Here is a 13708-nt window from a genome sequence, read left to right on the forward strand (position 1 = left end):
TTACTACGGATCAAAGATAAAACACAATTTTAATTATTATGACTATCCTGGAGACTGATTACTAGGGCTCAGATTTGAAAGCAAATACCTTTTTTTTGTTGATAACAATAGAAGAATAATTTTTAAATTAAAATGTTTCATTTAATTTCTAAAATATTGGGTGAATATTTTTTTTCATTTAATTAACCTTTTTCTCTTTTTTAATTTGTATGTGTTTAAATATCAATTGACCTGATAGTTGTCTAGACATATCAACTTGAAAAAATAAATTTAAACTTGTGGAAACAACGCATTGTCGATGTTATGTTTAAAATTATTTTTAATGGGATTTATTATATTGTTATGGAAAGTTAATTTTTTATATACCAACTATTTAAATCAATTAAAATCTATTTGATTTTATTAAATTTTGTAATTGCTTTTTATATAAATTAAATACTTTTTTTATCTATACTACTATTATAAAGAGGAAAGATTTGATTGTTTGTATTAAATAGGCTCCGAAACTATTGCACCTATTTAAATGAAATTTGGTACATAGATAGTTTAGACACTAAGAAAAAACATAGACTACTTTTTAATACTAAAAACGGCTGTAATGGTTCGAATTGAAAAATTATTTTTTTTGTTGGATAGTTCATTCATCGAAAAAGGCTTTAGGCTATATAACATCACACTACGATCAACTAATATAGAAGTGCTCAAACAGGGATTTTGAGATTTATGATGGAAATACTTGTTTATAAATGGTTGCTATTGGTGAATAGGGCAGATCAAGTACAAGCATACATCAAATCGAATTTTCACACATTGCCTACCAGGGTGGCTGAGTTGCACTTACTTGCAGTGAGTTACGCCAAAAAAGAGTTGAACAATCACAATTTGTTTAAGAGTTGTCATTTTTTAGGGGCCACAAAGTGCGTAGGATCAGCTATAGCTGATAGGTATAGATAGCTATAGCTTAACAGCTGATAATATAGGCTATAGCCTATATTATAAATAAATTAATGTTTGTGTGCAGATCTCTGGGAAGAAGATGGGCTAATTTAAAAATAGTTAAATTTGGTTTTTTTATTCGTCGGAATTTAGTACGGTTAGGTTAGGTTAGGATTATGTATTAATTAATTACATTAATCCACCGTATTATATCAAAATAAAAACTTGGTTTAACTTTGATACTTTAGAGTTAAATCATATACTTACGTACAAACCGCACTGGGTCCGCGATCTACCGCAGGTAGATTGCCTACCTGATAATATACTGCTGCGGATCAGAATTTTTATTCCAGGCAACAGAAAAGTTAATATAAATTTTGAACACCGTACACCGAATATTAAATAACGAATTGAACAAAGTTTGAGTCATATAGAGTTGGTACATTTAACGGGCAACGATATGCACAGGATCAGCTAGTTTATTATAATACAATAAAAACCGAACCTTACTGGTTACCAATGTTTAATATTTTTGTGTCTTATGTATACATACATTATGAACATTTTCAACTGGTATTACTAAGATTTAATTTTTATATAAAATAATTACCTTTCAACTACTCATAATTTATGTGACAGATAATATAATGATTTATAGTTATAAAACTAGAGAATATTATAATCTTTTTAGAGAAATTAGTACACCAATATCAATAGCTTACATGTAGGTAGTCCGTTTTTTTATTTTTCATATTTACTCCTAGTAGCACAATAAAAAACTTAAGAAACATAATATCATGTTGAAAATAATCATAGGATTCATTTGACACAAGTTGTTTTGTTTTTAATTTAATGCTTTGTTAAATATTTAATAGACACCAGAATGACATAAACAGAAAAAATGTATGCAATAAATTCTATTGTTATAATGTTTATTTATTTTGTTCTTATTTATATTAGCCACATATAAATAGATATACGTAGACAAAATAAATTAAATAAATATTTTGAAAAATATTAATGATATTGCTATGTATTTATCAAAATATTTTTAATAATAAAATTATAATAAATAATGTAAAAAAGTATAATTTAATAAAATAACAAATAATTAGTAACAGTATAAGTAATTATTGAAATCAAATAGAATTATGTACATATAATTGTAGTTCCATTGAGGTTAGATTTTTAGACCTTGGAGTAATTTATCTAAACTCTAAAATTTAAAAAAAAACATTAGTTATTATATTTCAATTTGTAACAAAGATATATATGTATAGTAGTACAAATAAATTTGTTTAAATTTCTGAGACAAAAATAAAATGTTACTTACGTTGAGTTCCCATAATATTATTTTCCCATCCAAACCACTACTAGTGAATTTCAGAACGGCATCATTTGACTCTGTGTGAACACGCAAACATGTTAATGTATTTTGATGTTTAGTATCAAGTTCATAGTCACTGTTGATTCGTGCTTGACGATCTAAGCTTTGAAATTTTTTCATTGCACTAGAAAACATATTTTATAAATAAAATTATCTTTTAAATTATTATAAACCTAAATCATAATTTAATATATTTTCTTTAGATTTCTTGTGTATAGTTACCTTAAACCGGCAGCTTCTTTTTTCTGAGAACTGTCAATTTTAGAAACAAATTGCACTTTATTATTGGTGTCAATGCAGTACAACATTGGACAACATCCATGACCCTATTTATAATAAAATATTAATTTAGACTTTAGTTTTTAAAACTTTAGTACTACTATTTGTACGTATTGTAAATGTACTATAATTTAAAATGCTGATCATAATGATCTGCATTGAATAGATTTGATTAGTACTTTCTTAATTTTGTATTTTAATTTATAAAAATTATGAACTCACTGCAGCAACTAATGCTCGATCAGAAACCCAAATACAGCTTATGAAAGGTAACTCGTTTGTTTTTAATTTATTGACAACTATGCTTCCTTTAGAAACATCAGCAATAGTAATAGATGAATCATGAGCAACCCAACATAATCGGTTACCAGTTTTATTAAATGCTAGTCCATGAATCCATCCACCTAAAAATATAATTAATTCAGTAAAAATAAAAATCACATAAATTTATAGGTACACTATATAAATTTGTATCATAAATTGTATTATTATCCATACAATTTGAATTGTTAAGTTTACTGAATGTGTTTGAGTAGTTATAACTTATATGTATATATGTTTATTATTTATAGTATGGTTCAATTAACATTCAAAAAGCAATTTTTATGTTAATGGGATTTAAGAATCAACAAATTATGTATAAATATAATGTACCTATAGCTTGCTAGAAGTGACATAATTTAAATATATAAAATACATAGGTTTACAGCAATATTTTGTTTAATGAAAATTTTTCAATATAACTATTTCGAATAGACTATACTAAAATAGTAAAATATCTATACAATAAGAGTATATTATTAATAAAAACATTTGTAATGAATAATTTTATGTAATTACTAATTACATTTGAGTAAAGTATATAAATTTACCTCCTCTAGAAGAATTTGTAAATTCAGCAACTAAATTTGGCACAGAAGTATCATCAGTGTCCCATTCGGTTTTTACTTTTTGACACTGGTCAACTTCTTTCATATGTACATTAAACAGTCTAACTCGAAAATCAGCAGTACCAGTAGCTAATACCATGTTGTTTGGATGCCAATCTAACGCTGTTACTGTAGATCGGATTGGCTTTTTTATATGTTTTGACACCCACCAATCATTTTCTACTTCAAAATAGCACACAGATATTAATTGAGCTCCTGAACCAACTGCAAATTTTTTCTCTAGAAATAATTTTAAAATCATGGGTTAGTATAATATTAATGATAAATAAGATGATATATTTTAAAATACTGGAAGCAACATAGAAAAATATAAGTAGTACATTTTGTAATGTTTAGTTATTTTAATACCATTTTCATGTAGTTAAGAAATTAATATAATTTTTAAAGTAAGTTGTAAAGCAAATTAAGTGACATATTTTCATTTCAAAAAGCTATTCTCAATGGTAAAGTACATTTTTTTATGTTATAAATATAAAAGAAACACTGTTGTAACTACCAATTTTCGGTAAGAATTGAGAATAAATTATAAATATTCTGTTAAATGTTGATACCCCACATAAAAATGTATTTTCACAAAATTACCATTGGGCGACCATTTAACACAAGTCGCGGCTCTACTAATTCTTAATAATACAAGAGTTGGTTTCCATTTTCCCTTGTCATCAATTGTCCATACATATGCATTACGATCCTATTAAATGATAAAAGTAATATAATTATAAATAAATAACAATATATATATATATTATATATACATTTAATAGAACTTACAGCTGAGCAAGTAACAATTCGATTAGTGTTAGGTGCCCAATCAATTCCAGTTACTAGAAGTCCATGCTGATCTAGATTATCTAACAATGTCCAGTCACTCAAATTTGGTTCATATTTGTATATTTGCACTTCATTACTATTTGGAATTACTGCTATCTCTATATTATAATATTAGAATTAAAGAATTAATAACATTTTTTTATATACTTCAAACTATAAATTGGTGAATTAAATCAAACTTACGAGTTCTATTTGCATTCCATGAATGTGAAGTAACTGGATTATCTCCTAAGTTGTATTCCATTGTACTAAATTGAATAAATTAAAACTAAACTTTTAGATACTATTTTAAATTATAATAAAATGTTTTTATTTAATTATTAGATGGTTTTTTTGATATAGTACTAAATAGTAAATACGATAAAAGTCCTTATCCAACTTAGCAACCGCCAAGTCCCAAACTTCAACAAATTACCTAGTCACCAAGTATACAAGTGTGCACAAATATACTATAAAATAATATACTATATACAAATATACTGAAAATAAGTGAGAACTGAGAAGTGAGTAATCAAGTCCCAAACCCTAACTTCCAAAACTGGCTGGCGGGCGGCGGCTCACAGACAGCTCAGCAGTGTAGCACTCCGTATTAAGTGATAAACAGTATGACACTATGTACAATATAATTGTACAATAATATGCGCAACATGACACATTTTTTTTTTATTGTAACCACCCTTTTTGTGTACGAATTTGAATTAATTAAATTTGTTTCAAAGTTATTTTCTATCTTAAAAATTGACTTACTAAGAAGTGAGATTGAGCCAAAGTTTTGATTTATGCAATCGTGCATGTTGTATTATGAGTATTTTTTTAACAATTAATCTACAATTCTACAATGTTCCGTGTGATTTCATGTTTTTTTCTGGTGTAATGTCGTAACTTATTCACACATTTACATTATTTTTACCAAATTATGAATACTGTTAAAAAATATGATAAATACAATATCAATACATCATGCATAATTTAAAACTTTGGCTCACCCCTCAGTTAGTCAACTTGTAAAATAAAAAAAAACTTCGATTCTGAGCGGAGACGTTAACAATATTTTATATTATACTTATAATTTATATTATTATTAATACGGTAGCCGGTAAGTTGAATTAATATTATTTATATATAGTAAATAATAATAAACTTTAAAAGTTCCAAGAACCCACAAATAATATTTTTCAAATTATATAAAAACTAAAATTGTTCTTCTTCGTTTAAATATCTAATTTTGTCCAAACTTAAACTTCAAATAATCAAAAACCTATAAAAAAAACTATATGTATATATTATATTTTTAATTTTTTTGGTTACAGAATAATCTACTTCCGCGGAATCATGTTTTATATTTTCAATCCTTAATTATATAAGTTGAACATTTTATTAATTTTTAACTAATAAAAAATTTGTAAAGTTTGACAAAATTTGAACTTTAAATGCTTACAAAAAAAAATCATGCTTATGGATTTTTAATATTTATCAACTACCATTATAACAAAGTATATTATATGGAACCTTATATTAAATTGTCAAGCTTTCAAACCCAACGAATAAAATTTTATTGACATTTATAAAAAAAAAATTGAAAATTGAATATGTCTATAAATATCTCGAAACGATTCGAAATATTTTGAAAATATAATCATGTATAGAAAATCATAAAATAAAAATTTGATGAAAATGTCAACTACGGTTTTTAGTTTTTGAATGACGACAAAATAAGAAAATGAATTTGTCTTTCCGGTAAACTTATTCCTTTGTTTTTTTTATTGTAGAAAAACTTAAAGGGAATCTTGTATAAAAATTTCAAATCTTAGATATAAACATCGAATTATTTGCTAATTTTCGTGAATTGTGATTTTGATGTATTTTGTCAACATTTTAACTTCAGAAGTTCAGACGCTCATAAAAAAAATATTCAGGATTTACGCTCAACTTTTTTTTTAATTTCCACTGACGGCATCTTATGAGGACCGTTCAACGGTTGTATTACATTTTATGTTGACAAAAATTTAAAAAAAACTAATGAAACTAGACATTTTCTTATGCATATAATATTATATAAACAGTTTTTGACCTACCGAAAAATGTTGTATTGACAAGTACCCTTAATATATCTTAGTCATAGAGTAATATAAATTACTCTATGATCTTAGTCCGTGGTGAACACTGATTATAATATAATCTGATAGCTGCAGTAATATACAGAACCAGAATATTATAGACAGTCATATTACGGTTAATGGTACCAACTACCAATCACGACTAATAATATTATAGTTGTGGTACCAATTTCTAAATCTTTATCAAACGTGCCATGTTGAGTCTTGTGTGAGTGTGTTATCAGTATTGTATACATTATTACTAACTTTTCACTGGCGGACTGTAATAATTTTTCTATGGACTAGTCCGAACTGAACTTTTTTTAGTCTAGTCCGACGTTAGTAGCACATTTTATATGGCAACTTATAAACATAATTTTATCACAAAACCTTAAGTCTTATACAGAATTCTTTTGTCTGTAAAACGCAATTATTATTAGGTTAGCGTGAGTCCGTGATAATTGAGTCGTTGTAATATTATAGGTTTTTCCGTGCTTACATTTTTATTCTTCTTTTAATTTGAAAATTTAAAAATTTAAATAATGAATAACATTGCGACGCAGAGAATCAAAAGGGAATTTAAAGAAGTCATTAAGAGCGAAGAGGTACCTAATTAATTTACAATTATTTTTGACAAAAATATCTTATTAGTTTTTTAAAACACTGTTTTAATATCTTAAAAAACAGTTATAATATTTAGATACAACATTATTATTCGATTTGTTATGTATAAAAATGTTGTGAAATAATTATTGTTTCATAACAATGGACTTATTTTAAAATATAAATTACTTTATTAATCATCATCGATATACTTCTACTATTTAATTTGATTTGTTGTAATATTTATTATAAATATGAATGCATTTTATAAAATTTAGCTTGCTAAATGTTCAATCAAAGTGGACTTAATTGGTGATAGCTATACTGAATTAAAAGGTGAAATTGCTGGCCCACCTGATACACCATATGAAGGGGGTACATTCTTTTTGGAAATTAAAGTGCCAGAGACGTATCCTTTCAATCCACCTAAAGTAAGTAGACTTTTGCATTCATTTTTATCAAATAAATATTTAATAAAAATTATAGGTACGATTCATGACTAAAATATGGCATCCAAATATTTCATCCGTCACTGGAGCTATCTGTTTAGACATTTTAAAAGATCAATGGTAAGTGTAAAATTGTTTGAATATATTTAAGTAATTAAATGTGCATATACTTACGATAACTATAACAAATGTAAAACCATACCAGTTTGGCCATTCAACCTAATAAAGGTTTACCTATTTTTAAAATTTGTTATTTACCAATTAGTTTTTTTCAGTATCTTTCCAACTTTGTCATATACAAATAATGCTTACTCTTATGATTTTGTTCAATAAGTTATTAATTTTAATATACTTTAATAGGGCGGCAGCTATGACTTTACGCACAGTACTGTTGTCTCTACAGGCACTTATGGCAGCTGCTGAACCAGACGATCCACAGGATGCTGTTGTTGCCAAACAATATAAAGAGTATCCAGAAATATTCGCTAAAACAGCTAGCCACTGGACTAATGTTTATGCTGGAGGTATAAATAGTTTAAGTAATCCAATTACATTCATTACAGGGCACACCATACTAAAACTAAACGGCTGCAGCTGAATTCCCGGTCACGCATGCTTAAAACACTCCTCATTAATAATAAACACACAAACTTAAACACTAAATTACTAATGTACAAATCCTTACTCAAACCTATATGGACCTACGGTCTCCAACTATGGGGCAATGCCAAAATCTCAAATCTTAAAAAAATCCAAACGTTTCAAAATATTACTTTACGAAAAATTACTAACTCTCCCCCGTACATAACAAATCACACCCTCCACACCGATCTTCATCAAAAAACTGTCCAAGAAGAAGCAAAATACTTCTATAAACGTTTTCATGATCGTCTCATAACCCACACAAATCCTTTAATCCGTGAATTAGCATCAAACGAAATCAATCCTCATCAACGACTAAAAAGAAAATGGTGCAAAGATCTCCTAAACAACTAAAAAGTTAGGAAAAAGGAAAAAAAAATAAAAAAGAATGAACGGTTAAAAAATAGTTAGTCAAGTCAATAGGAAGTGTCACTACTGGGTGACTTATTTCATCAATCCCAGTCATGTTAATGTAATATTTTAGCCTATATTCTTATTGTGCCCCCAGGGTACCCGATTGTATATTTCATTTAAAAATAAAAAAAAAAAACATTTATAAGAGATACTGGTTTAATCAATTAAAAAAAATATATTTTAAAAGTATATTTAATTTTAACTATATAATATATTTACAAATAGTATCTATCATGTATTTTTTTTTGTTTTAATCGCGTATATAATTTTTGTTGCAAATGCTGTTTTAGGTCCAAATAAAAATTCAGACTTTGACACCAAAATTCAGCGTCTCATAGATATGGGAATAGAACGTGATCAAGCACGTGGAGCATTATCTACTTACAATTGGGATTTGGAACGAGCTACAGAACAACTGTTTAGTTAGGATGGACTAATTGTTTTGGGTTATGATTAAAACTAAATTTATCATTAAATCAATGTAAAATATTGAACATTATAATGAGTTTTTCTAAACACTGTGTTATTTAAAATTTTGTTTTACACAATTCTGATTGCAAATAATATTAATAGTATATTTTTCAATTAATTATTTTTTTATTTATTTTATAGCTAAGATATTTTCCTCAGTTCATTGTTTCATTTTTATTGTATGTTTATTTATGTTTATATATTCTATACATATATATATATATTTATTTATTTGATATAATATATGTATAGGTATTATCACATATTAGGAATAAAGACATTTTTAAAGTCATAAATAATACTAAAAATAAATATCATTAATTATTATTGATTTTTTTAAATATATGTTTGATATTATGTCTTATATTCTATTGAATTTAAAATAACCAATTTTGAATTTCATTGATATATTTGAATTTTTAATGTGTAGAAATTTGAAAGATATTTAGAAGCATACTTACCCAAAAAGTTAAAAAGTTAAATATTTAGTGAAAAAAAAATAATGATAAAACAGCTTTCTTGTTCCACATAGAAAATTAATTTTAACTCTAATTAATAGGTGTCAATAATTATGCTGAAAAAATCTCACTATTGAGAAGTAATCTTTGTTGATCATTACACATTAATGTTTATAGGATGTTTTTAAAATGCTGTGTTAAAAAAAATGTTGTGTTAAGATTAACAATACTGTGCTTGATATTGTTTACACCCATTAGGTCATCACTTCTCCTACCCAAAGGTTTACCTCATAATTCTCCTTATTTTTTCTCGTGTGCTTTTATCTAAAGATAAATTGTTAAACTTAGAAAGATTCAGAGGCGCAACTTCTATGGCGTCCTAACTCATTATTTCAAAAATCAATAGTTTTAATAATGTACTTTTATTTTTGGCCACCCAAAATATTTACAGGCCACCCCTTAGCTACCCTTATGCCTGTCCTTGAAGTATTGTGTTTTTGTATGATTGTATATTTAAGTATGATAAGTTGATCTGTAGAGTCTAGGAGATTAATGAATGATAAATTAATATTTTTTATATTGTTAAAATACCCAAGGCTCAAATAATTGAGTATAAAAAGTTAAAAACAATATTTAAAAATTTCTATTATGATATTTGTTTTTATTGCATTATTATATTTAACGGTGTGTTCTCACGACGATTCCAAATATGAACATGGCAGCTTGTAATTTGTCATATCAGATGCAATTCGATTTTCGAACAGCAATAGGTCTTTCGAAATCTTTCATCGATACTTGTCGTATTTGTTGTAGGTACGAGGTACCCTATAAAGGTATGGTTTCCCTGCAGCATCGAACAGTGGAACATCACGGGGTAGTAAGTCGAACCTATGTCCGGACTGGTCTAGTAACTCTCAACGCAGAGTCCAGACGCTGCAGGGAAAACGTACCTTTAACATAGGACATTAGGATACAATGCATCTATAATCTATTAATCTATATTAATTACTATAAAACACGAATAAAGATAATATTATACATTAGATATGCTCTTAATTCTGTGATTTGCCATCAATAACTCAAGCCCATTGGCCATTACACATCAATTATTAAACATAATAATAAAATATGGGTTAGATCTTAGATGTAACGATATGTCTATAAGTATGGAACGCTGGCCTCGTGGTGGAAAAGATGTTTAAGTACATTATAGTTTTCGAAAAAAAGATATAACAACAGGAGGCCAACGTTGCATACTATATGGATTATTATTATTATTATTATATTAGATATAACAGTCAAATAAAATAGCGACTTATTTCATAAAAAAATGCTAAGTTAAAAAAAAAATAAATTCAGTAATGATTAAATATTTAAAAGACATGATATAATATGGAAATTAGGTAAAATGCCATTTTATAATATTGCAAATACATATGATGGCAAATAGGATCAATTGTAATGTTAAATACTTACGTCAACATATTGTTTAACTATTTGGCAGGACGTAGAAGTATACTTAAATAAATACAATTAAGTAATCACTATAGTATTTTTCGTAATTAATAATGTATAAACAATATGTTGGCTAAGTATTTAACATTACAATTGATCCTATTTGTCATCATAGGTATTCGTAATATTATAAAATGGCATTTTACTTAGTTTCCATATTATATCATGTCTTTTAAAGATTTAATCATTACTAAATTTATTTATTTATTTAACTTAGCTTTTTTTTACACGGAGTTATAACCAAGTGTTTTTGGTGTGATATATTATACATTAGATATATTATATTTAAGATATATCTTTAATCGTGCTATAGAGTCGACTGAACCCGAACACAACGGCGATGGTTAGTTTGGTACCACGTTAATTATTATGCGTATTATGTGCAATAATATATTATATATTATTGCGCATAATAAGTATACGTAGTAGGTAGTACCCAAGGTAGATTTTCAAATACCCATAAGCCAACGGTTCCCAAATTGTGCGCCGCGCTGCCGTAGAATTTTATATGGTCCAAAAATAAATTTGAAAACCCACCGATAGCAGTGACGGAAAACTGAAAAGATTACAATATTATGTAAAAAAAATGTATAAATTATATTGTACGTTTTAAATGAAATACATATTTTCCTATTACCCATTACAATTTTGTATTGGTTTTTATTAAAATTTTCTATTTTTTATGATTAGTCATGATATCATTTGGTGCCCTAATAAAATCTTTGTTCAAATAGGGCGCCACGAGCCAAACACGTTTGGGAACCCCTGTCGTAGGCTATAACGGGCTACAAATAGCTTAAAATATTAGTCTAAATGTTTCGAAAATGTTATTGTTTTGTTGTAATTAAAAAACGAATAACCATCGATAGTTGAAACTTTTTGCATTACGTTTTTAATTATTTACTGTATCCAATGACATTTTCAAAATATTTAGATATCTTCTTCTTTATAATAAATCCATAGACCTATAAACTAATGGACAGCGCTTAGAGAGAGAGGTCTGGGGTACGATATAGAGTAAAGGAGAAAAGAGATCGTGGGGGAAATATAGTAATAGTTTCATACGTCAATGATTACCCCCTTTATGTTCTTTCTCTCTTTTCTCTCTTAGTTCTTTCTTCTTTCTTTCTCTTATATGATTCCCGTGCATTGATGGCAGGGCGGAGTGGAATGCGCTGTCCATTAGTTTATAGGTCTATGAATAAATCTCATGTCAGTATGTCACGATGTCTGAACACGCTAATCTTCGAAACCACTTAACCATTTAAAAATTTTGTAAATGTCTCTTGCTTGGTCCGGCTTGACTGGCTTGAGAGATAGAATAGTTGTTATCTCGATAAGTGCCCTTTTTAGATTCTGAGCAGAGGGATAAATGTATTGGTTTTACAATGATGTGTTTTTTTATTTTTGTGTCTGTCATCACCTTTTAGGACAGTAAAAATGCTTAGATTTTCTTCAACAGTATCTTTTCTGATAGGAAAGTGAATCTAGTTGGTACTTTGGGGGGGGGGGGGGGGTCAAAAGTAAACATTTCTCAGTAGTTTTCAAAAGCACCCTGAAAAACAAAAGAAAAATTAAGGAAAAACGGGAATTTTTACGCAAAATCTGTTTTCATTTTTTTTTTGTTTTTTTCTATATATGTCAATAAAATTTTATTCGTAGAGGTAAAAAATCTAGAAAAATTAATGCAAGACTCCTAATATATTTTTACAATGGCAGTTGAAAAATATTAAAAATACAGTCACAATTTCTTTTTATAAGCATTTAAATTTTGAATTTTGACAAATTAATAAATCATGAAACATGTGCAAATTATATTTTGAGTAAAATGTTCAGGTTTCAAGCCCAGCATATTTCAAGTAGGTACTCCGCCATGTTCTAACCACAACATTTTTTAGTGCTTTTTTTGCATTTTTAGCGGATTTTATACTTTTTAGGGCATTTTTTATATAATAAATAATAATCCGTAGATCTTTAAATTGTAATAAAATGTTTATACGACCATTTTCCAAACACGATGCAAGTTTCAAATAAGGTTAACTCTTTTTGAGCTTTTTATAGCCTATAGGTATAACTGCATAAGATATTTTCGTTTTTTATTAATTTATTAATAATAATAATATCAAAAAGGTGGGCAAGTGGGTGTCACTCTGCTGTACAGTAGGTTACAAGTGGGTCACTGTGTTGTAAAAATATGAACTCCAAACGCTCATAAAAATTTAATTTGACCTTATTTGTTTTTGATATTGGTAATAGGTAGACAAAATTATGAAGAATCTTGTATTATATTTTTAAAAAGAAAATTTTTTATGAATTTCTTACTCAAAATAATTTGCTTATTTTCGTGGTTTTTAATTATTTTGTCAAGATTTGAACTTTATAAATGCTTATAAAAAAAAATTGTGACCGGAATTTTGAATATTTTTAAAATATCGTAGTAACAATATGGTAGGAGCCTTGTAAAATGTTCAAGCTTTTTTACTTTGTGGCAACAAATAAAATTTTATTGACATCTATAGGGAAAAAAAACAAAAAAAATGAAAACTGAAGATTTCTGTAACTAGCGCAAAATATTTTAATTTTATGGTGTATAGAAAATGCTAATATAAACAAGCAGTAAAAATTGCATGTAAAATAGGCATTTGGCATGTATAACTATGTTCATCTGTTTTAAAGT

At 27.0% G+C, this 13708-nt stretch overlaps 2 protein-coding genes across 2 annotated transcripts; one reads left to right on the forward strand and one right to left on the reverse strand.

The window, feature by feature from the left end:
• Positions 1 to 1851: 1851 nt before the first annotated feature.
• Positions 1852 to 4929, reverse strand: LOC132938527 (actin-related protein 2/3 complex subunit 1A). The gene is made up of 8 exons (XM_061005416.1): positions 4567 to 4929; positions 4324 to 4481; positions 4135 to 4243; positions 3475 to 3771; positions 2825 to 3006; positions 2546 to 2649; positions 2270 to 2447; positions 1852 to 2152 (listed from the first exon to the last, which is right to left on the reverse strand). The coding sequence occupies exons 1-8, from the start codon at positions 4625 to 4627 to the stop codon at positions 2117 to 2119; spliced, it is 1125 nt and encodes a 374-aa protein (XP_060861399.1). The 5' UTR covers positions 4628 to 4929; the 3' UTR covers positions 1852 to 2116.
• Positions 4930 to 6729: 1800 nt separating this feature from the next.
• Positions 6730 to 9176, forward strand: LOC132939668 (ubiquitin-conjugating enzyme E2-22 kDa). Its single transcript, XM_061006964.1, has 5 exons — positions 6730 to 7084; positions 7361 to 7513; positions 7569 to 7651; positions 7892 to 8055; positions 8878 to 9176. The coding sequence occupies exons 1-5, from the start codon at positions 7022 to 7024 to the stop codon at positions 9012 to 9014; spliced, it is 600 nt and encodes a 199-aa protein (XP_060862947.1). The 5' UTR covers positions 6730 to 7021; the 3' UTR covers positions 9015 to 9176.
• The last annotated feature ends 4532 nt before the right edge of the window (positions 9177 to 13708 follow it).

The sequence above is a fragment of the Metopolophium dirhodum genome, chromosome 2 (genome assembly GCF_019925205.1).
Source record: "Metopolophium dirhodum isolate CAU chromosome 2, ASM1992520v1, whole genome shotgun sequence".
NCBI classification, from domain to species: domain Eukaryota; kingdom Metazoa; phylum Arthropoda; class Insecta; order Hemiptera; family Aphididae; genus Metopolophium; species Metopolophium dirhodum.